Source organism: Rhinatrema bivittatum, chromosome 3 (assembly GCF_901001135.1).
Source record: "Rhinatrema bivittatum chromosome 3, aRhiBiv1.1, whole genome shotgun sequence".
In the NCBI taxonomy this organism is placed as follows: domain Eukaryota; kingdom Metazoa; phylum Chordata; class Amphibia; order Gymnophiona; family Rhinatrematidae; genus Rhinatrema; species Rhinatrema bivittatum.
Genome location: NC_042617.1, coordinates 377,648,026 through 377,671,969, shown reverse-complemented (window position 1 = coordinate 377,671,969; position 23,944 = coordinate 377,648,026). Strand labels below are relative to the sequence as shown.

At 41.6% G+C, this 23,944-nt stretch overlaps 1 protein-coding gene across 1 annotated transcript in view; it reads left to right on the top strand.

Moving 5' to 3' along the window:
* Nucleotides 1-23,566, top strand: part of IRAK1BP1 (interleukin 1 receptor associated kinase 1 binding protein 1) — a 29,842-nt gene extending 6,276 nt beyond the window's left edge. Inside the window, exons 2-4 of the mRNA XM_029597015.1 lie at nucleotides 8,211-8,276; nucleotides 23,044-23,174; nucleotides 23,277-23,566. Of these exons, the coding sequence (XP_029452875.1) occupies nucleotides 8,211-8,276; nucleotides 23,044-23,174; nucleotides 23,277-23,532 (453 nt within the window). The 3' untranslated portion in view covers nucleotides 23,533-23,566. The remainder of the gene's footprint in view (nucleotides 1-8,210; nucleotides 8,277-23,043; nucleotides 23,175-23,276) is intronic.
* The last annotated feature ends 378 nt before the right edge of the window (nucleotides 23,567-23,944 follow it).

The window sequence follows — 23,944 nt, the reverse complement described above, 5'->3', positions numbered from 1 at the left end:
CACATCATGCAGACCTGCAACATGTAAAAAGTTAAGCTCCTTTGTCATCTATGCGATTCACAGACATTGGTGTTTCAATTTCATGTGTTTTGGGCTTTTTTTGGGCTTTTTTTTTTGGACAAAAGTACTTGTACTTTCATGAAAACCTGGCAACACTGCTGAGGAGTTCGTGTAATCGGCTTACAGCTCTTGTCTCTGCCAGCGACACGTTTAACTCGATCGCAACTCAAAGCAAGAATTCACATGCAGTAAGTTTCTTTACCTTGCTTTTATTCAATTTTATTTATAGTTTTATAGATATAGGCATGTTCCTACTGATATCTGACAGTTTATTGAAGTGTTCAAAGTGTCGGGTCGTTCTCCATCTCTCTCACCCTTCATTTCTCCATTGTGACAGTGTATTAAGCATTCCCATAGCTTGGATGCTGAGATCGTTATACTCTTCAAAGAGTTCTCCTATATAGTGAGTCAGACTATAATCCTGTTTTGGTATTGATTTTCAGCAATCTATGTGTTTGTGAATTTGATGTGTGTTTATATATTTTTTGGCAGTGCGCTCTTCATGTTTTTTCTTCTCTCATAGGGATACTGGATTAAATTAGACTCTGAGATAGTCTATTCAACATTCCCCTGAAGAAGGAAGGCTATAACCTTATGAAACATTGCAATGTCAGGTGACTTTGGAAGTTAACCGAGTTAATTGTTGAAGATTTTCTCCTGGTGTTTGATTTAATTATATACAGATAAGTACATGCATTGACTTTTCTTTACAAAAAATTAAGAAGCATTGCAAATAAGCAAGAAACATAGAAACAATTGCTTGAAGTAATATGAAATGACTGATGATTAAAATTTCTAGCACAAAGAGGACTATTGATCAGTTCTTTAGTATTAAGAGGATTCATAATTCAGTTCCTCACTGCTTATACTAGTGCTATATTAAGATGGTCATTCATATTCTCATTTGACAGTTTTATTTTATCACACATCAGTCAACTATTAAAGTGAGATCTTTATTAGATTAACATTATTCTTACACTTTGAGGTTCTCTTGAATAAAATACTATCTACAATTCTAGGCAAAGTACATTCTACATGCATAATATCTCAAACATTGAAAACAGTGCAACATAACATTAAAAACAATAAAAACATAATAAAAGTGATAACCAAAATAAAACATATTATTATGCTACCCAATAATACTGCCAATTTAGTTACACAATAAACCAGCAAGTAAAAGGTGTGCAAAAGCCAGGTCAGTAGCAACAATTATATTAAGCACTTAAGCCTAACAGAATTGTGGTCTGAGTTGTTTAGCTTGGCATAAACAACTCAGAGAAGTGGCATCTGGAGCAGTAGCATGTCCAGCTGTTTCAGAGGCAGGAGAGTTGTGTTGCATTGGACTACTAAAGGGTCTAGTCTAGTGGAAAACACCAGTGGGAACACTGGAAAGCAGTTAGGGGAAATGATGGGTGCCCTTGAGAAATAGCATCAGCAGCATTGGCAGGTGGGCCAAATGCCAAAGTGTATGAGCTGCAAGCTTCTCCAGCTTTCATGACAGAAGGCTATGTTCAGCAGTGATGGCAGATATGTGAGGGTGCTGTGGGCTGAGACATAATACTTGGACTGTGGTGGAGCGATGAGTTCAAAGCTGCCATTCTGGTGATATTGGACACAAGGCTGAGGTCACATGCAAATGAATGTGAGGGCTCCTGTCGTTGACCTCAGTAACAGCGGTCATTTAAGACAGACTGTGCTGTCAGTGGTAGGGGCCTGTGGCAAAAGTACTTTAAAATTAGTGTAAAAGTTGATTTAAATTGCTTTTCACCTTTGTATAAAAACAATAATTTATCAATGAAAATCAGTTGAAATTGATAATGAAGTTTTCAAAACCACAAGTGTCTCCTTCAGTGTGATCTAAGAACTGATCTATGGTATTACTTTCTTTGGATTATCTTTATGTTGGGCTAAATTAAAATATACATGGGGGGAGTGGTAGAGAGACTCTCGAGGAAAGAAGGATGTGAGATTGCTGGCCAAAGAGACCTTACCCAGTGTTGGTAACAGACGGAGAGAGGTGGAGCAACTCCCTTCCCCTCAGTCAGGCCTTGCTGATGACAAGAATTTGTGTCTAGTTCCATTCATAAATTACAGGGACAAAACCACAAGCCAAAGGGGCACTCCCCTAAGCACTGAAAATGGGGAGGAAGAGAAAAATTAAAACCTAAAAACTTTCTCTCCTGCTCCTCCTTCAGCAGCAATTCGTGGACTGATGAACAATCATGTTCTTCGAACAGGTGAGTCATCTAACAGAGATTGTGATGGTGAAAGTTCACTTTCAGGATTATCTTTGAGTTCAAGGAATAATAAACCACCCCTGCAGCCTGCTGCTGCGTCTTTTGTGGATGATATAACTTTTCTGGCAATATATCTGACACAGCACTGGCCTCCACATATCCTCAGCAGGCTGTAGAGACTTCAGGTATGGAGAATCACCTAAAGTCAATTCCTCCAAGTTTGGAGGCTTTGAAGGCTAGCTCCTTAGAAGTCCCTCTTCCTTCAATAATTCCTCCTATGAATGGGGTAGTTGAAGGGACTGAGGAACCTTCTAATGTTACTCTACTGGATATCTGAAGATTGGTTGCTAAGGTTGAAAAACGTATCTTATTCTGTATCTCAGATACATGTCTTTTCAACTGAAGTAAGATCCACAATGGAAGATCAAGAAAAGAAGATTTCTGGCACAGAACAATCTGTGCTGGCAATCAATTCACAGTTAACTTCGGTGCAAGCTTCATCTACATCTTTTATTAAAGATAATCTTATTGTCCATAATCAGCTTGAACTATGAGAAAATGAAATGAGATCTTGTAACCTATGCTTTTTAAATTGTCCTATTTCTAGGCTATTATCACCGGGAAATAATTCAGGAAATATATATGTGAGGTATTATCCTTCGATGAGGATAAAGTCCCCGTTGTTTCCAAGTTATATTATCTTCCTAAAAGGAAAGTGTCAATTGTTAAGGAAGGGGAAAAGGATGCCCTGGCTAGTTCAGGGATCGCCACCTTTCTTGAGGATTCTATCGAGAATATTCAAACTAGAGTTTCTTTGTTAGTTTCTGTCTTTTTTATTTAAGATAGAGAGCTGGTTTTTTATAAATATTTTCAGTGCAAAGGTTTTTCATTCTGTAGCAAAAAAATCCAGATCTCTCCTGATGTTTCACGGACTACGCAAGCCCTTAGGAAACATTTTCTTTCTTTAAGCAACGGGTTCTAGGTATTGGAGCACATTTTTTTTCTCAAATTTCCATGTAAATATTTGGTAACTTATCAAAATAACAAATTAATATTTCTTGATCCACTTCCACTAGATCGCTTCTTAAGTGATAAGACACTGGGAATTTACGCAGTCCTTAGCAACGATTAAGTAGGAGGATAAGTGTATCAGTTGTAACATAAAACATTTTTGAGCTGATTTCCTCTTGCTTGTTTCTATAATTTTTGTATTGATATTGCAACATTTTGGTTTTTGTTTGAATACTCCTCTCCCCATTAATATGGGCTAGTTTAAGTGGAATTTGTGGGTATTTTTTTACTAGAGTAAATGCTTTTTAAAACCAGGCCCTGTGAGTTTACACAGCTCACTTACTTGATCTGAAAAGGTGATAATTCTGGTTCCTGGGCAATTAGTCACTAGTTTTGGGCTCTCCTACCCACCCCAGGCTCTTTTTCTGTTAAATAGATACCTTTCTCCCCAGTTAAAAGGAAAATCTTCTAAATAGGAGTCAATTAGTGAGTTTGAATATCATACAATTAACCCTGATTTTAATGGTTGACAAATTTTAGTTTTGTTGCTGGCTATTCACAAAATAACATAAATCACCTAGTATCAATTTAAAAACCTTAGACTTTAAAATACATCAAATGATACATTTTCAGAAAGAAGACTGATACTAACCATGTCTTCTGCACCTTCTGGAAAGAATCCTTAGCCGGTGTAAGAGAAGACGCCTACACGAGACTCTATGCTTTCCACAAAACTCAGAGATGAGCAGTATGGTCAGGCAAAATCCAGTCATCTTTTCTACATCTAGCCTGGACCAAAAGATTCTACTACTTGTGTGTCCACATCTCCTACATTGTTAATAAAAGAGGAACGTCATCCACAGAGCCACAAATGTATGTAATGGTCCAAGGCCTGTGTCAACGCTTTAGTTAGTGCAGCATAGGTTGGTAATTAGGAGGAGGCACCATTCATATAGAGTCCCTCCCTTTGAGGATGTTGGGATGGCCGTCCCCCTGGTATGCAATAAAAGCAGCTCTCTTCCGAGAGCTCTGGAGGCAGTGCAGTTTGGTTTGGGAGTTAGGAGGAAGTTGTAGTTTATTCTTCGATGGATTTATTTGGGTCCTACCCTTTGGTCCCTGAAAGGGCAGGAAGCTACCTTGCAGTACACACTTTAGCTGTTTCATAGGCTTTCAGGTTGTTTGGGGGATTTTTGAAGATTTTCTTTGTAAAAAGCCTCCAAGACCCTTGGGTGTTTGCTTGGGCGGAAGTCATGGGGAAACCTCGCCCTGGGGAGCTCAGGATAGGGAAGATCTGCCCCTCTGTGACCTCCTGGAGGATAGAGGTATAGTGGTGATCAGCTGCATTGACCTTCTAGTGTTTTGAATCTTTTTTGGGGGGGTAAAATATGTTTTGTCAGATGAACTGGGAGGAAGAGTTTTGCTGCCCCTCTTTCTACCCTTTCAGAGGAACATCAAGACCTGCCTGATCCAAATAGATCCCTTCCACCATGGGATTCGAGAAAGTGAAAGAGATCGAGATAGACATTGGATAACTGTAAGACCAATATTGAATTACAATTGAGGACCCCCACTTGGAGTCTTCATCCCTTGGAGAGAGAAAATCTAGGATTCTGTGCAGAGACTGTGTCGTTCATTTTTCTGGCCAGCTGGAGGGGGGGTTTTTTCCACTTAAATAAGGATACCCCTGCCCATTTGGGATCTTCATTTATCCAAGCACTGGATGGTGAGGGTGTCCCTTGCCCTGGAAGAGATGGAGAGACCCTTGCACAGATACAGAGAGTAAAATCTGTAACAGCCACCAGTGGGATAAGAGCAGATGTGAATTGTGCCACTTATCATTCAGAATACTTCTTCAGCAAAGTTTATTTTCGGACATTCACCCAGAGACTCATGTATCATTTGTTGGGCACTCACATCCCCCTGAAGGACAAAAGAAGTATACCTCTACCAGGGAAAATAACAGTGTCAGCCCTGCCACCTAGGGCCCTGGAGGAGCCATTCTCTCTCCCCCAGGTAAAAGAACCAGGCCCTTGGAAAGAGACTGAGTGAAAGAGTTAGAGCTAGCCATTGGCCCCATGAGAACACAAATTACTCAAATTACTTTTATGGCCCCAACAGTATTAAGTGGTTATCAGAAGGAGGAGTTACAGGTACCACAAGTACAAATCCTTCTTAGCTGATGTTGAAAAGAAATCAGATCATATCTCCTGAGGTTTATGTACTGACAGGCTCTCTTTGAAATCATCATCTGTAGCAGCTGTGTGAAAAGGACAAGGACCCTTTACATTCCTTTGCTGTGGCACCCTTGTGGCCATGTATGAGGTTATCGAGTAGCATTTCATACGTGGGGGTTTTCCTCATTGCCTGATTGATCCCGGGGATAAGAGCTACTGAACTGTTTCCACTTACTGGGGGCTCCTCTTTTTCCAGCTGATGCTCCAGGATCAGAATTGAGACACAGACGAGATGTACCCTGGAAGGTCTTACTCCCTACCTCCATAAGTACTTTTTGTATATGTTCATCTTTAATATGAGCTAAATGCATGAGGCAGAAGGCATATGTACAAGTTGTGTCAGCCTGTCTGTGCACTATATGGATAGTCTGTAATTAGAGATTATAGTGCAGTATCATCTACTTAAATTGTATATGATGTCTGACAGGTTTTCCCTTCCTTTGGTTTTTCAGTTTGATAAGGCCGCGACCAACATCCTCTTCCTTCTTTGGGAGAGCATGTAGGGTCAGCTATCTCCTGTCTCCTTAGCCTGAGATCAGAAAGGCAAAGTGAAGTGGTGACTTGAAGGGGCCAAATTGGCTACCTCATACCAATTATAAGGTGGGCAGTAGTAAAGAGGAATGTTTGATGGGGTGGCAAATATGCTCTTTTGTGTTGTTTCAAATAATCGCATGCCTGTATGTCTGTCTATAAGTACAAGTGTGAATTCGCATTCTGCACGTTTTATTGTGATCTGCAACAAAAAGTGTGGCAGAAAGTAGCTAAGTGTATAGTCTTATTCTATTGTGCAAATCCACCTTAATGCATATGTACCAGAAGACCTGAGTAGTGATTTGTGAGTTGAATTTGTGGGGAGGTGGTGTGAAGGGAGGTGGACCAATGAAACGTATATAGTAAACTGTGTGATAGATACATGATTACATGTTGTAGACGTAAATAATGCAATGACGCACTGTAAGCAGAGACTGGGTGGCTCAGGGGAATGGTCACGGAATTGAAGGGTTTCATCTCTAGACCACTGGTTCAAATTCCAGCTCAGGTGGCCTATGTGAAATCAGCCAGTAGTCTCCGTCCAGTTGTAGAGGCCATTTCAGAAGTATTCACACCTATGAATCTTGGACTTCAGCTGCACAGCTCATCATTAATTTGTGATGAGGACACGAAGAGAGAAAGAGACTCACACTAAGTATAGTTTGAATTTCATACAAACCTGAGAATACATAAAACCCAGAGGTTATGCTGTCTGATTATGCGATAATAGATTTGCATATGTTGAAAGATTGCAGAGTGCAAGTGTGAATATATATTTGATTAAAGCAGTTTTTATGGGAGGAATGAAAGATATTAGTAAACTGTATGTATGCCTCAACTATCTTTTATGATATGTGCTAGACAAAATGTTTGATATTCAGTGGCCAAAACTAAAATGGGTGAATGAAATCCAGGATCATTTTTTAACAAACATTTGGACGATAAGCAGTTTGTCAAATGTATTGGTTCCTGAAAAAAATCAAACCAGGTTCAAACAGTGTAGTAACTGAATATATAAAAAATCTGTAGCCAGAAAACTAAGCAGATGTGATCTATATCATTATGAATAGTCTTGTGTTGCAATCTAAAAAAGTGCAACTCTTAAAAATGCTGCATTTCCAATAGCCCATTGTAATAACTTTTTATATTCCATGTATGGTATTTGTATGGTTGTCTTGCATAGTCACGCATCTTCACTATGTCTCAGTTTTTAATTATAGCTTTGATTTGCTTTCATTTTGACCACAATTAAGCATAACAAGAAGAGAACTATTTAATGTTGTAAACTAGCATATGCAAATCAGATTAGACAAGTGAGATTTAGAATGAAAATTGTGCAATATATGTATCAGGTATAAAATAGGAGATGGGAAATTTGTGTAGACAGTTCAATTTAGATAAATTTGTGGGTATATATGTGTGTGTGTGTGTGTGTGTGTATATATATATATATATATACATGGCTCTTAATCGTCAGCAGAAAGCTTACACCATTATGCTAAATGTCATGTATAGTCAGAATTGGATGAATCTCTTTAGTGTTGTAGCAAGCTTTTGGAATAACATTTTATATGCACGTGAAAAGATTATCATGGATTATCTTCTGGGATGTCTTTTGGATGTCCACTAAAGCTGCTAGTTTTTTAAATTATCCTCTCTCTCCACTCCTTCAAACTGGTGATTGTTTAAATATCATAAGTCAGTTCCAGGTGTGCAGTACGTAACAGATATTCTCCGACAACAAGCAATGCAACAGAGCCACGTGAATGGGTCATACAACTGCATCTTCTATCGACATGATCGCCACAAGACATTTCATGTGACGTGCAAGGGTGGCTCATTGTACAAAGTTTCATCAGAGAACACCAATTATGGGCAATGTTGCTTTCTGTAATAGGCAGCACAACACATGTGATGTGACTGTCTCATGTTATTTGTACTGACATGAATCATATGACTCGTCGCATTGCTCGTTTCAGAGAATATCTGTTTCTGGGAGCAATTTTGTTTCAATGCACGAGTGAGGGAAGCACTGTGCCTCACTACGCAGACAGAATGGCCTGCTTACTTCATTGTATTTTTGTCACATCCATTTCCTAGAAAAATGTAAGTATGCTAATATACTTTGTTTTAGGAAGAAAACATGACTGTGATGAAGAATTTTACTAGAGTAGAAAACGCTTATCAGATGGAAGCTGAGGTGTGTATGATTCCTATCTGATTTTGTGGTATATTTTTCCAAACGAATCCATTTATTATCTATGCACTACTTTTATATTTGCTAGGAGTCATAAAATTTGACTCTTAAATGATATCTTTAGTTTCCCAGTTAGGCAACATAACAGAAAGAGGGCCAGCAAATGTAGCATGAGTTGAAGAGGTCGAGGAAAGATATTATGGATAATCAGTTAATTCCATACAGTTACCTCACCTTCACTCAAATCTTTGCTCACAAATTAATATTTGGCAACAAGAGCTAAAAGGGGTTACCATATTCATCAAGTGCCTGGAGTTCTCCTTTGCCTTCATCACTAACAAATGGCATAACTTTCAAACATTTATACAGTACACTATACTCACTGTATTTGGTATATGTAGTCATACTTCTGGAGGTGTGTTAGGTAGGCAATGATAAGCCCAGGAGTCAGGCTGTTTAATACTTGAGTTACTCGGGATGTATGTATTCTCCAAATGTGGGTACAGCATAGGATATTAAGGAAGTTCAAAGAGATTCTGGTAGGTATACTGAAGGTCTTGTTAATCAATCTTTGGACATGATGTCCCTCTTCATAAAAGCGGTACAGAGTACTTCCACGTGGAAGGACTTTGCTCAGGTCTTCCACACCACAGTTCCCCTAAGGAAGCTGCAAAAGCAGAATTTACAGCTGTCATATGGGGGAGGGAAGACGCCATAGTCATTTCACAATGGTGGCGTAGAAGGTGGATTTAGGGCCCATAGTGTCGGTTTCAAAGGAGCCCTGGTACATGGCCCCCTTGGCAAGGACTGCAATGACTGGACTAACATAAGTTGGGAAGAGATATAAAATAGGGGGAAATCCCTGGGTAGGTACAAATGAAGGCTCATGGTGCCAGATTCCAGTCCTATTTCTGAGTGATCTGAAAGACCAAATCAGCAGCAGGAAATGACTAGGTCAAGAAAATAATAATAGAATTAGTAACAGAGAGGAGGAGGTTGGAGTGGAGGAGTGGTTAGAGCAGCAGACTGAGAGGTAAGGGTTCAAATTCCACTGCCACTCTTTGTGACCTTGGGCAAGTCACTTCGCCCTCTATTGCCTGAGGTACAAGATTGTAAGCATTCCTGAATGTTATTTATTTATCGAGTTTTATATACCATCGTTCGGTTTCGCCATCACAACGGTTTACAAAATTACGATGGTTAACAAGGTTTCCAAAACAGGTTCAAATGATTGTTAACATAGAGACATCAATTTACAAAATTATTTTGTTGATCAGTTTTTACATATTTCGATTCTTTGTTATAATATAATCTTGTATTGAGTTCCCAGATTTCCTAGGGTTAACCAGAGGGGGTTGGAGTTTTTTCTTCATTGGGTGAGTTGGTATACTTACCTTGAGCTACCAATGAAAAGGTGTGAACTAAATACACAATAAGAACTGCAGGCTGGTTAGTCTGACATTATGGAGACTCTAGAGAAGGATGGTGGAGGTATCTTGAATCTAGTGAGCTACAACCATGTTCAATAAATCCTCAGGCAGTAGATCACCACAGCACCTAGAAATTTTGCTTTGACACCCAAGATTTTCTTTTTTATTATCAACTATTTATCATATTTCCATGTGATATATCAAGCACAAACTTGAAATATCCCAAGAAAACATTGATAACAAAATTTCAGAAGAGCAAAAAAATACAACATTATAGCCCACACTATAGTTAGGAGAGAATTCAAAGTAAGGTCCCAGAAGCCAATTGAAAGGAAAAAAAAACATTATGATAATTATCCCTGCCATATTCTAATTCAAATAGTAGTCACATGCCCACCCAAACCAATATAGCCATGAAAAACATCCTGCATCTAGATCCAACCCTTCTTAGAATACAAGGAGTATCATAGTTAAGTCGGCTAAAACAAAAAACATAACTATCAATCTTAAGCAATCATTTACACGGAAATCTTATCAAGAAAATAGCACTTAGCAAGAAAAGGCAGCCAGGATTTTCTGTTCCTAATGTTTTAGCTCCAGCATGGACATGGATGATACAGTAACATGGGCTGTCTTTCAGAGAGTTGGAGCCATGTGGTGCATAAACTCCTGTGCTGGTATCACAGTGCAAAGGAGTCCCGCCTCATGCTGCTCACCAACTTACTGAAAATCACGTGCCGCCAAATGGGTGCACGAAGTTGCACTAATCGAAACACAGACCATGTCAGGGAAATTAGGAGAGCTCTCTGTGAATTCTTAGGAATTTAAGTTATTTTGTGTCACTTAAAGTTTTAGGATGGTTTTAAGTGCATATATAAAAAAATCAATAAAAAAGTAGTGGTATAAGGAACAATGATTACATTAAGGGCAGATATGTGAATAGCATACACAGAGCACAGTGAAGAGCATACAAGCCCAATTTTATATGAAGGTCCTGCAGATCCAGCATTTCTGGTTAAAAAGAGAGAGTGTGAGGAAGTGCTGCTATTGTTCGGTGTCGACCCGATTGCCAAGGCGAGGTCCTGGGGAACGGGCCTCGCCTTAAGTAGTGCAGCTATGTGACGTCATCGGGAGCTCTTTAAAGAGCTCTTTAAAGGGCTGCACGTCGGCCGCATGCACGCCTAGGGTCTTGGCCGAGGATGCCGACGCCGCAGAACCCCGATGGGAGCTCCGCTGTGAGGCCTATGAGGGCGATGGTGAAGTGGGAGCCCAAGGACGCCGTGAACTGGCTGTGGCTGCGAGAGTGGGGTGACTGGAGCTGGTAGATGGAAGTGCGAGGTGAGCAGGGCCGGAAGTGCAAGGTGAGCAGGGCCGGATGCGGTGCCAACGCGGCCGGGATGTTCAACAAAATAAAGCCAGGCTGTTATATAGAAACTACATTGTAGCAGAATAGTTCAGCTCAATTACACATGCAGGACACAGACAGAACCTTACCAAATACAGAATAGAGAGATCATAAATTATAAATGGAAACTTGCAGACAAAGCTGACCTGGAAACCACAACAAGCCAGATAAGTAGTCTGCCTCTCTTCGCCGGCAGACTTCGGGGGACCTGGTGGCTCGGGCCTGCGCGATCGGCGCTGCAAGCCCGTCGGGGTAAGGCCTCTCAATCGCACCCTTCCCCCCAACAGGCTCCAGGCCGACCACGAGGCTTCTCCCTCCGGCCCTCCGCTTCTCCGGGCCCACTTACCTTCGCCTCCCTGCAGCCCTCGACATAATCCGGCGCAGCGGTAACGTCATCGGGTGTCGCCGAGAGGATTTAAAAACCCTCTCTCCTCCCAGCAGCTCTCTCTTTGCAGGCAGACTTCGAGGGACCTGGTGGCTCGGGCCTGCACGATCGGCGCTGCAAGCCCGTCGGGGTAAGGCCTCTCGATCGCACCCTTCCCCCCAACAGGCTCCAGGCCGACCACGAGGCTTCTCCCTCCGGCCCTCCGGGCCCACTTACCTTCGCCTCCCTGCAGCCCTCGACATAATCTGGCGCAGCGGTGACGTCATTGGGCATCGCCGAGAGGATTTAAAAACCCTCTCTCCTCCCGGCGTCGCGCGCCGAAGGAGCGTGACAAAGGGGCCCGCCCCTTTGTGCGCCCCTTCGTGCAGCCCCTGAAGTCAGGCCCTATTCCTTTTAACCTTCAACTCTTCTTACGCTGTCATTATTTATCAAAGAACTAAATCTCACCTCAGCTGTAAGCAGCCTACCAGCGCCAACCAAAGAGTCAGCTCCAACATGCCCTACCTTTCCACCTGAGTCCACCATTATCCAGACCCGGCTACCTCTTGATCAAAGATTAGAAATCACGGGATCAGATTATCACAGAACTCATCAGTTTCCACTTTAACCCCCTTCAGGCTTCCAGTTCCCTGCTATCCCAACCACAATACCAGACATCACGCAAGGACACTACTCAACTCACCAGCACAACAAGATGCACCTATTCCCTATACCTACTATTCCTTATACGCCCAAACTCACTGCTAACAAACCCAGGATTCTAGGCATCCGACACTAGAGATTGATTCCAATTATGATCTCCCCCATCTCTCAAATGCTAGGATTCACACTATTCACGCTCACACTATTCAACGCCCAGTCGATCACAAAAAAACTCCACCTACTTAATGACCACCTGATGGACAACAACCATGACATTTGCGCCATTACTGAAACATGGCTGAAACCCACAGACACAGTCTTATTAAACCAGCTCCCTAACCATCTCTACGACTTACATTCAATCCCCAGAATCAAAAAAAGAGGTGGAGGGATCCTACTAGCCACAAAAAGGGTCTTGGACTCTCACTACAACTATCTACTACAATAAATAACACCGAACTTGCCTTTTTCAATTCGGACCATCTACAAATAGCCTTAGTCTACTCACCACCAGGAACCTTAGACACCGATCCCTCTCCATTAATTGAATTCACAGCCAAACATTTCAAACAGGATAAACCAGCTATCTTGATGGTAGACTTTAACTTACATGTAAACAGCACCCGTCTATCCCATAACTGTGACATCCTACTTACAGCACTCAATCACCTAGGCTTCAAGCAGATCGTCATAGGTCCCACGCACAAAGCGGGACACACACTTGACTTGATCTTTCTCAACGATGGCATAACCTCGGCCGCTAACCCTACTTGCGTCCCCGTCCCATGGTCCGACCATCACATCATCTCCGCCGAACTTCAAATTAAAGACCAGCCTCGTCCTATCTTCCCGGCAACCACTATACAATACAGGAAACCCTGCCCCATAGATAGTCTCAGCAACCTGCTCACTAAAGAGCTCAACCGACTGGATCTCACAGACGCTCCCTCAGCCATCAACTCCTGGCTCAAGTTAACAAACGAGGTCGCAGATCTATCCTGTCCCTTCATCACTAAATCCTTGAAACCACCTCAAGCCAATAGACATCCGTGGTACACTCCGGAACTTAAAATCCTTAAACAAGAACTTCGGAAAAAAGAAAGCAGTTGGCGCAAGTCTCCTTCCACCGTCTCAACTCTAAACTACAAAACCCACCTCAACACATACAGAACAGCCATCCTCAAGGCCAAAAAAGACTTCTTTGCAAAAAAAATACACAACTTCTCATTCGACTCCAAAGCCTTATTTTCATTTGTATCATCTCTAACAAAACCATCCCCACCTATCATCCCTGATGAACAAGCATCCAACAAAGCCACGGAACTAGCAATATACTTTGATAAGAAGATCACCAACCTACTCAAGCCTATCTCTTCTCTACAGCCGACAACAATGCCCCCCAGCACCTCAACACCCACCAAGAAATTCAGCTTTACATCGTTCGAGACCCCATCATCAATGGAAATCGAAATCATTCTCAATAAGCTTAAACCCTCCTCACATCCATTGGATGCCATACGCTCCAATTTTCTGCTAGCTATTCCTAACACCATTTCCAAAGCATTAGCAGACATCATAAACTGCTCATTAACTCAAGGAAAGGTCCCAGAACAACTTAAAATAGCCATACTGAAACCCTTAATAAAAAAACCTAACCTCTCAATGGCTGACCCTGCAAACGTCCGTCCAATCGCTAACCTCCCCTTGATCTCAAGAGTGATGGAAAGATTTGTTAACAAACAACTGTCTGAGTACCTGGAGGAGAACAACATACTCTCCCCTTTCCAGTTCGGTTTTAGGAAATCGAAAAACACAGAAGCGCTACTGCATCATTATCTGACACTATCCTCCTCAATCTTGAAAAAAAACAACCGTACCTCCTCGCCCTATCTGCCGCCTTCGACACAGTTAATCATTCCATCCTTCTCGAGCGGCTATCTGATATAGGAATTCAAGGAGAAGCTCACAGCTGGTTCCAATAATTCTTGGAGAATAGATTCTATAAGGTCAAGATCAATAACGAAGAATCACTTCCCATCAAATCAATCCGAGGAGTCCCGCAAGGATCATCTCTCTCCCCGACACTTTTTAACATTTATCTGCTACCACTCTGCCACCTACTCTCCAGCCTTAATCTAAAGCATTATATTTTCGCTGACGACATTCAGATACTTCTTCCTATCACAGAATCCCTGCAAAAAACTTGGGCACATTGGAACAACTGCTTACAATCTATCAATACTCTGCTATCCAGCTTGAACCTCATACTCAATCAAAACAAAACTGAAATCCTCATCATCTCGCCGGATGAAAACCATATTCTCACCAACTCCCAAAGTGCAACACAATTCGCAAAATCATACATTAACCACTCCCCCTCTGTCAGGGATTTAGGGGTGCGACTCGACAATCAATTTAACCTTAAATCCTTCGTCCACAACACCACTAAAGAATGTTTTTTCAAACTTCAAGTGCTCAAAAATCTGAAACCGCTCCTTCATTTCAGCGACTTCTGATTAGTAATTCAGTCTATAATTCTGTCAAAGTTAGACTACTGCAACTCCCTTCTACTAGGTCTCCCTGCCATTTCCACAAAACCGCTACAAATGGTGCAGAATGCTGCGGCGAGGTTACTCACCAACTCAAATAAGAGAGCCCACATCACACCAATTTTACACGGCCTTCAATGGCTTCCTATAAAATCCAGGATCACCTTCAAGACATTAATGATGATCCACAAGGACATTATGGGCATCGCCCACCTACATCTAAACACGCAACTCCGCCCTCACACCTCACAAAGACCCATCAGATACAATTACAAAGGATCATTATATGCTCCTCCGGTCAAATCCTTATTAAGAAAACGAGCACTCTCTACAGCCGGGCCCACCCTCGAACTCATTACCTCCGGAACTTCGCCTAGAAACATGCCATCAAACTTTTAAGAAACACCTAAAAACATGGCTCTTCCGGCAAGCCTTCCCGGAATCGCAGGAACACTCAGATACCGGTCAAAGGGCAAAATAGAACACAACAAATCTCTTGAACACCCCCAAACCCCGCTGGGCCCGCTTACGCCTTATCCGGACAGTCCACAGGTTATGAAAGTCACCACTGTAGATGCACTAGCTCATTAGCTCTCGTTATGCTCAGGTCATGCCCTTCAACATTGTACACTGTTACCTGCTACACTCAATTTATTTTACTATTTATTGTAGATATTTTTGTTTTTTTACGTCTTTTTTTTTTTTACGTCTTTTGAACGCTGTTTGACGTGTTATTGATGTCTATTTAATATTTACGTTCTTATGTTCAGAAACTCTGTTTAATGTAACGCCTTAACCGTGACTGTTTTGTTCAATGGAAACCGACCTGATTTGATATGTGTATTGAGAATGTCGGTATATAAAAATTCTAAATAAATAAATTCTAAATAAAGTAGTACAACAATGGAATAACAGAAACATCACCATCCTTTATGTGGCGGGACCCTCCAGTCTGCCACTATATGCCCTTAATTCCATTCCAGTTATTTAGCAACTCTTGAGCTTTCCAGTCCCCTCGCCCTCCTCCCATTTAGGAGAGCTGGGATTGGTCGCTCTTTGCCTGGATGTAAAACTCTAATTGGTGGTTGGCAAAGAGACCACAGATAGGATGGAAAACATAACTGAGTGAGGTGCTGGTGCAGTGGCATTTTTTGCTTCTTGACTTCCAATGCTGCTCAATCTCACTTTTTAGAGTGGGAGGGTCAAGATCGACTGCGCCCACAATTCTCTCACACTTGCCCTGAAAGACAATGGCAGGCCCCCAAGCCGTGATCATCCGCTTTAACAACTTTGGGACAAGTACAGAATAGTGGAGGCTTGCAGGACGGTGAAGGAATTATGCTATCAGGGAAAGCATATATTTTGTTCTGTCCCCAGCAGTGGGTACATGTTTGTATCTGTACATATTGTAGTTTAACTGTGTTTAGTGCAGTCCTCCCTTCTGAGGATTCTTAATACTGAAACACTTTTTGTAACCCATGATAAAAGTCTGTGAGCCTTTGCCTTTAAGAGGATCCTTTGCCCTTAAGAGAAGCTCCCTCCCCTCTGTACTCTCTCTCACTATCGGAAGAGCTTGAATGCCCCTCAATCTAACTTGGGTCTTCCTAGGTGCCTTATAGGCTCAAGGGACTGCCCTTCATGCTCCCCCTGTATCACATGGTTCTTAGGCTCGCTGTCATTGGACCTTGCCCCCTGCCCCCAGCTTGTGGAGGCGTTTCCTTTAGCAGCTCTCAACGAGAGTTCAGTCTTGCCCATGCTTGCTTCTGAGCCAGCAGCACCCTGTAAAACCCTATGAAACGATCGGGGTTTTTACCTTTTCTCTTACTGCCTTCGCCTGAAGACTAAATCAGCCTCATATCCCTCAAGCTTCCTACTTCTACCATAAACTAACTCCTGCAACACAAGAGACCTCCTTCTCCCTCCTTCTCCCTCCTGCTACCCTGTCTCCAGTTACCAAAGATCTTTGCCTAGGAGCTCACGTTTGAAAAGCAACAATTGTAGGTAATGAAAAATGTACCTGTACAATAAATACATTCAAGCTTAAAGAATCTTTGTCTTGAGGACTGATTGGAGAAAAAGTTTAGCTGCCTGAATAGGAAAAAGCACGGATGTTTACCTGATTCAGAACATATTTATATACCACCACTACTCTGCAGAGTTGTAGAGGAAAAGGCAGGAGTTCACCAAGGTGAAGCAGGATTTTCAGGGAAAAGGCTTCTCCTAGGCTATGTTATATCCTTCTAGACTGAGGGTCTGACATGTGACTAAGACCCTGTTCTTCAAGTCTGTGAAGGAGATGCAGGCACTCCTGCAGAAGGTCCTGATGGCAGAACAGGAAGACCCCCCATTGTAGTTACAGCTTTCTCATATCCTTTTATATTTTACGATCTGGGGAGTATAGGATAGCCATGTAACTTTCAGACTAGAGACAGAATCCAGACAATTCTCTAACCGGGGCCTTCTGTTCCAGATGAGCTCCACCTCTTATCTTGCCCAGCCAGGTCTCTCTTGCCCACAGAGCTCTCTCTCTCTATGGGTTTTAAGGTGGACCAGGCACCTGGTACTGCACAAGTTAAGGAGGGGTAGTAGGGCCACTCCTTTACAGGGGATTACATTTGAGATAGCTCTGACAGTTCTTTATTGTTTTTCGATGACAGAGCAGGGCAGCTCTAATATATATATTTTTATTATAGTAGGGGAGGGGTTCTGTGGGGGTTTGCAACCTTTGATTAATGTGCAGCCTAGGAGAGGGAGGATCTGTGGGATAGGGGCATGTGACTTTGGTCTTGTTTCTTTCTTTTTCATGCCTACACTGATACAAATACAGTTACATTTAGTAAGGTCTCATTGCATCAGGCATTCAAGACTCCATGCAGACAGCAATACTCAGTTTCGCACCAAAACTATGGGTACTTCTGATGCATTTGGCTATTGTTGGCTGAAGCACTGAATGGCTTATAACGTGGGGAAAAAAGAAGGGCTTTCGGCGAGGCAAGGAGTTCGGGGTCACTGTCTGCTGTGGTGCTGAGCCTAATGATGCTGGACTTTGGACAAGACAGACTATCTAGACAGTTGCACTACCTGTAAGTGATCTAGATGGGGGGCAAGGGGTGGGGATGGTGGCTGATCCAGAGAGACATATGGATCATTGGGACTGGGTGTAGGGGGCTTTAGGGTTGGGTTGATCTTAAGAGAAGCATACAGGTCTCGGGGATTTCCTCACCTTGTTCTTATGGGATTTGTGGGTTGGGGTGGTTTTGGGGCTAGGAGATATCTGGGTGCTTTTTAATTTTTTTTTTTATCTATCTGCTGTTCCCTGTTAAGGTTTAAGGATGGGGGTGATTCAGAGAAGGGGTCAAGTTAGTGAAGGTATAGTTTTGTTGGTTAATTAGCAAAAAATCCCAAAAGCACATTTAAGCCCTCTGGATGTTGTAAAGCTCTTGAGTACTGAAAGAACATATTTTGCCATGAGAAGGTCAATATACACTATCTGGGCACTTGTGAATGATGGCTAACCTTCCTGTTAATTTCATATCTATTAATGTGAAGGGAATTGGTACCCTGGTGAAAAGAAGTAGAATTTTGGACTATCTTAAGAGGCAGGGTGCACAGGTTGAACTGTTACAAGAGACTCATCTCACAGACACTAAACATGCCAAGTTGGGTCGGGAGTGGGTTGGCAGGATGGAGTTTGTATCTCATACATCTAAGAGTAAGGAGGGTTTGTATCCTTATTCATAAATCCTTCCCATTGAATGTGGAAAAGGTTTTGAAGGATCCAAATGGGACATGTTTTATTAGAGTGTTCGCTATGAAGAGATTTGTATTGGACCCAAGAGACAAACGGGATAGTTCCCCAGTTGCTGGAGGTAGTAGAATCCTTTTCCTCCCTGCATTTTTCAATGGGAGGGAACTGGCAAACCTACCTCAACTCGTTCAGAAACAAATCCTCACAATTTTAACCTGTGAGGCAGGCTGAGACCCTTAAACTCATGCTCAACAGACTGGGGCTCGCGGATGTGTGGAGGGAACAATATCCCTCTGGGAGGGACTATACTTGTTTCTCTCATTGATGCAAAACATATAGGCTTATAGACTTTTTTCCTCTGCACTAAGTCCTTAATTGTCCCTAGTTATTCAGGCAGATATTTTGCCTAGTTTTATTTTTGATAACAGCTCAGTCTATTTCCCTATCAGACTGGCACAAACTGTGTATTCTGGCAAAAGCTGGCGATTAAATGTAACTTTGTTCCAGCCCAAACCTTTTGTGCCATGACTATCGATACTGTAAAAAAATTCTATGAGATCCATAATAGTAAGGAATATACTCCTGTCCTTTTGCGGGAAATTTTAAAAACAGTCCTCAGAGGGAAACTAGTTACTCTTCTCATCATAAAAAAGTGTGCATGAAAAGAGAATAATCTTTGGAAAGGTGCTTATGCCAACTGGAGAGGAAACATAAGGAGACAGAATCCTTTGGACATAATAATGAATTGTAGAAATGCAGAGCAGACCTTAAAGGACTGCATCTGGATAATATTGAGAGAGCTTACCATTATTCTTGCCAAGAGGTATATGAGCATGGTAGTAAAGCTGGTGCTATGCTAGCTCGGTTACTCAGACAAAGAACACAACAAATCTTGATAATGGGGATGTGTAAGCCTGATGAGAAAATTACTCACTTGTTTTCCAAGATTAGTGAGAGATTTAAATCATATTTTGTTGAAATATATATGGCAGAGGAATCTACTACATTGGAAGAGACCCTTCACTAGTGCCTTTCAGAGAGAGTTGCGATATCTCTCCTGACTCTCTCTGAAAGGCAAATGGGAAGGCTTGGTGCTCCTATTACTTGCGCAGAAGTGCAGAAGGCTATTTCAGAACTACTGAGGAAGAAAAATCCTGGCCCAGATGGATATCCCTTGGATTTCTATAAATGGTTCTTCCAGAGCTGGCTGGGTCTCTAAAACAAGATTTTGAATATTTGCAGCTCTATCTAGACAAAACTGGGAGTTTAGCTGACGCTTCCATAGCTCTAATTCACAAGAAGGAAAGACATGGTCTTAAACCTGAGGTCTATCGCCCCATATCCTTGTTAAATGCGGATAGCAAGATATTAGCAAAAATTCTCCAGTTACAACTAGAAAACAATATGGAAGATCAGATTGAGGAGGATCAAACAGGATTTGTTAAAGGCTGTTCCACTATTAATAATACTTGGATACTGTTAAATAGTATGTCTTTGACCAAGAGACATAAGATTCCCGGGCTAATGATTGTTGCACCAGAGGTAGATCCTTGGGCCGAGGTGGGGTTGGCGCTACAAGTAGCAGAGATCATACGTGTCCCCACCATCGGCAGGCACAGAGGGCTGATGGCCAGAGGCCGGCTGGTGCTTCACCAATACCAGCCCTCGTTCCCCGCGGGTTGAGCCTTTGGGTGCCAGGGCCAGCTGGACTTAGGTGGCCTCCATCAATGGTTGTCGATGGGCTGACTTTGATCCACCCAGAGGCAGCAACTAGTGTAGGTATCAGTCTGTACTGGACGAGGCAGAGTCCTGGAGACCCGGGCGCCAATAGGAACACAGTCTGACAGAGGGTGCCCGAGCAAGATCAGGCCAAAGCCTGAATGAACCACGTCCACGACAAAGGCTGAAGAGGTGTCTTTAAGCAAGCTGGGTCAGGGCTGGAAGCAATCTGGAAGCAGTGGCAAGCAAGGCTGAGGTCTAGATGAGAAGAGAGTCAAAAGGATGGTCAGATGAAGCAGAAGTCCAGGGCTGGAGAGCGGCAACAGAGTAGTCTGGCAATGCAGAGTTCCGGGGCTGGAGAGAGCCAACAGAGGCAATGCAGAGGTTAAACCAGATCAGCAATCCGAAGGAGAGACGAAGGAACAGGAACAAGGAAACAGGAACAAAGACAATCAGGATCGGGAACCAGGAACTGAAGAGGCAACGAGTACTCGACTAGCGAGGGGACCTGATACAAAGGCAATTTGAGAGAGGGGAGCTTATATACCGGAGCTCTGCCGACATCATCATCCGGGGCCGCGGCCAGGTTCCCGCCGCGGGCCCTATTTAAAGACTAGCTGTACAAGCACGATTGCCTAGGGAGGGGTGCGGCACTGGTCAGGATGGCATCTCTCCGCAGGCCACACGGAGAGGCCCAACATGGAGCATCAGAAGCTGTAGCAGAGCCGGAGGCACTGTATGCTTAACATACAGGTCAAGCGGTATAAACAATTTATTAAACTGAACACTAAAATAACCTCATCATGGTCAAACTTTGATACCACCTCCACTCTTGAAATTCAATCTATTATAAATAAAATGAACCCCACCAGCCATCCAATAGACAACATCCCCATAACAACCCTCAAAACAATTGAACCCATCATATCTAAAACTATCACCAAAATCGTCAATTTATCCCTGACTGAAGGTAATTACCCCAAATGCCTCAAATCTGCAGTTATCAAACCAATTCTAAAAAAGAACAACTTAGATCCTGAAATCCTCGCTAACTATCGCCCCATTTCAAACCTATCATTCATAGCCAAAACCATTGAAAAAGTCAAACACACCCAACTTGACGACTATCTTGAAACAAACAACATCCTACCTTCAACTCAATATGGATTCAGAAAAAACCTACACACAGAATCTATCCTTCTCTCTCTAAAAGACATAATACTAAGAGGCTTCGACAAAGATGAAAAATACCTACTCATCCTCCTTGACCTCTCAGCTGCGTTCGACACAGTAAACCACAATATACTTTTAGAACGACTGACTCAAATCGGCTTAACTGACACCACCCTATATGGTTCTCTTCCTATTTATCTGACAGAACCTACCAAGTTTTAATTAACAACCCATCCAAAAAGATCAACCTCAACACTGGAGTTCCCCAGGGATCAGTGTTATCTGCCACCCTATTTAACATATACCCTCTCCCCATCTGCCAATTACTAAAAGATAATGGAATCACCCACTTCCTCTACGCTGACGACATTCAACTTCTAATTCCCATCAAAAATTCAATCGAAGACACCTACAAGAAAACTTCGGCTCTACTTATCTCAATTAAACATCTCCTAAATTCTCTGAAGCTCATAATCAACATTGACAAAACTGAAATAATACTCATGGACAAAAAACCCAATCCAAGTCCGCCACCCCTGCCTTTACTTGACAAATGAACTCTATACTCCCCACCACCCACACCAGGAACCTTGGAATTATCATCAATAAAGAACTTTCATTCAAGAACCACATATCAAATAAAACTAAAGAAGGATATCACAGACTTCTAACCCTAAGACATTTAAAACCATTTCTTAACCCTTATGATTTCAGAACTGTCTTACAACTACTCATTTTCTCCACCTTCGACTACTACAACTCCTTACTAATTGGAATACCTTATTCAAACCTCAAACTGCTCCAGATTCTGCAGAACTCAGCAGCCAGAGTTCTGACTGGAACAAAAAGAAATGAACACATAACGTCCATATTGATCTCACTTCATTGGCTCTCAATTAAAGCACGTATCAAACACAAATCAATGACCATCATTCATAAAATTCTAAACAATGATCATCAAGGACTAAATGGCTTAAACATAACCCCCCAAAATCTTCAAAGAAACCTACGTTCAAACAACTCAGGATGCTTAAATATCCCCCCCATCAGAGATGCACATCTGACAATAACAAGAGAAAGAGCCTTTTCCATTGCCTCCCCTAAATTTTGGAACTCCCTACCAAAAGATCTGAGAATCCAACCCAACCTCAAAACATTCAAAAAAGACCTAAAAACATTGCTGTTCCGCAAATTCTACACTGACCTTCATACTTCTGAACATCCTAACTCCCAATCGAGCTTTCATCCAAAAACCTCAAAATAACTTCTCTCCAACCAGAACAAACAAACCTCCTCCCACTTAATGATACTTTCTGGACTTGAAATGTTTAACCTATGTTTAATATGCACATTGTTATACTTTGGCACAATTGTTAAAAGAGTTACAATTTAAATTTTGTAAACCATTATGATGGCTTTACCGAATGACGGTATATAAAACTCAACAAATAAGTAAATTAAATAAATAAATAAATAAATAAATAAAATTATTTTTGGAAGTAGAAAGATAGTACTGTGCTAGCCAACTAATTATATAATTAGTTAAGAGAAGTGGCAATATTTCTAGATAGAAGAGGCATTTATTAGACTAATGAATATTTAAGATGTAAATATTTTTGCAACAGAAGTCTTTTCTTATATGTATGAAAAATTTAGCTACACCGATGTAACAGGGAAGAAGTATGTAAAAATATCTTCCTTACTTGTATCCAATGACAGGTCTGCATCACATTCAGTGACTTTGGAAAGATGCAGAATCTTTGTAATCTGCTTGTTGAAAAACTGGATGGCTCTGTTCTCATCAGTCCACTTCAATTCTATCATACCCAAGAGGCTGTAGAGAAGCTCCGGTAAATTACTTAAACCTTTACAAAATTACTTTTTCCTCTGATTCCATATACTTCATTCAGTACCTATTGTTTTTGCTTTTTTTTTTTTTCTTCAATCATAAGGCGACAAGTGTGCATAACTGCTGTTGGTAATGCACAACGCAAAGCTCAAGAGATCTGTCGACTAGTTGGTCAAGCCTTGGGGAAGCCTTTACTAATCAGAGAAGAGGAGCTAAAAGAGTGGGAATGCTCAACAGAAAATCAACCCTACTCCTCGACAGTTCAACAGAAAATAAAAAATGCAACTATCTTTGCAAGTTCAAAAGTGTTTGTCAATTTTGAAATAAAGGGAAAAGAAAAAAACAAAAAGAATGTATAAATGATGCAAACCAAAATATTGCATATTAGTTTTTCCTGAAAAGTTTTAACAGAAATTTATACATTATATTTAAATAAATATATAACTAGTTTTCCAAAACATTTAAGCTGTTGTTAAAACTGTGGTATTTATATCGTCCTTGTGCTTTTAATTATAACATTTCTCATACACAGTTCAAGTCAGGGAACATGATAAAACATATTTAAAAATCAATGTATCACATCATAAAATGTAGGCCAGAGCAAAATGATGAATACAGGCTGGATAAAAAGGGCCACTATAGCACTGGATGAGAGAGATGTTCTCTTAGTGCTGCTGTCCTACTACAGGGGAGGAGAAAGGTTGTGCCTAGTAAACTGCTTGTGTTGCCTGAAGATGGAGGTACCAATTAGACATAAGACATCAAGGTAAG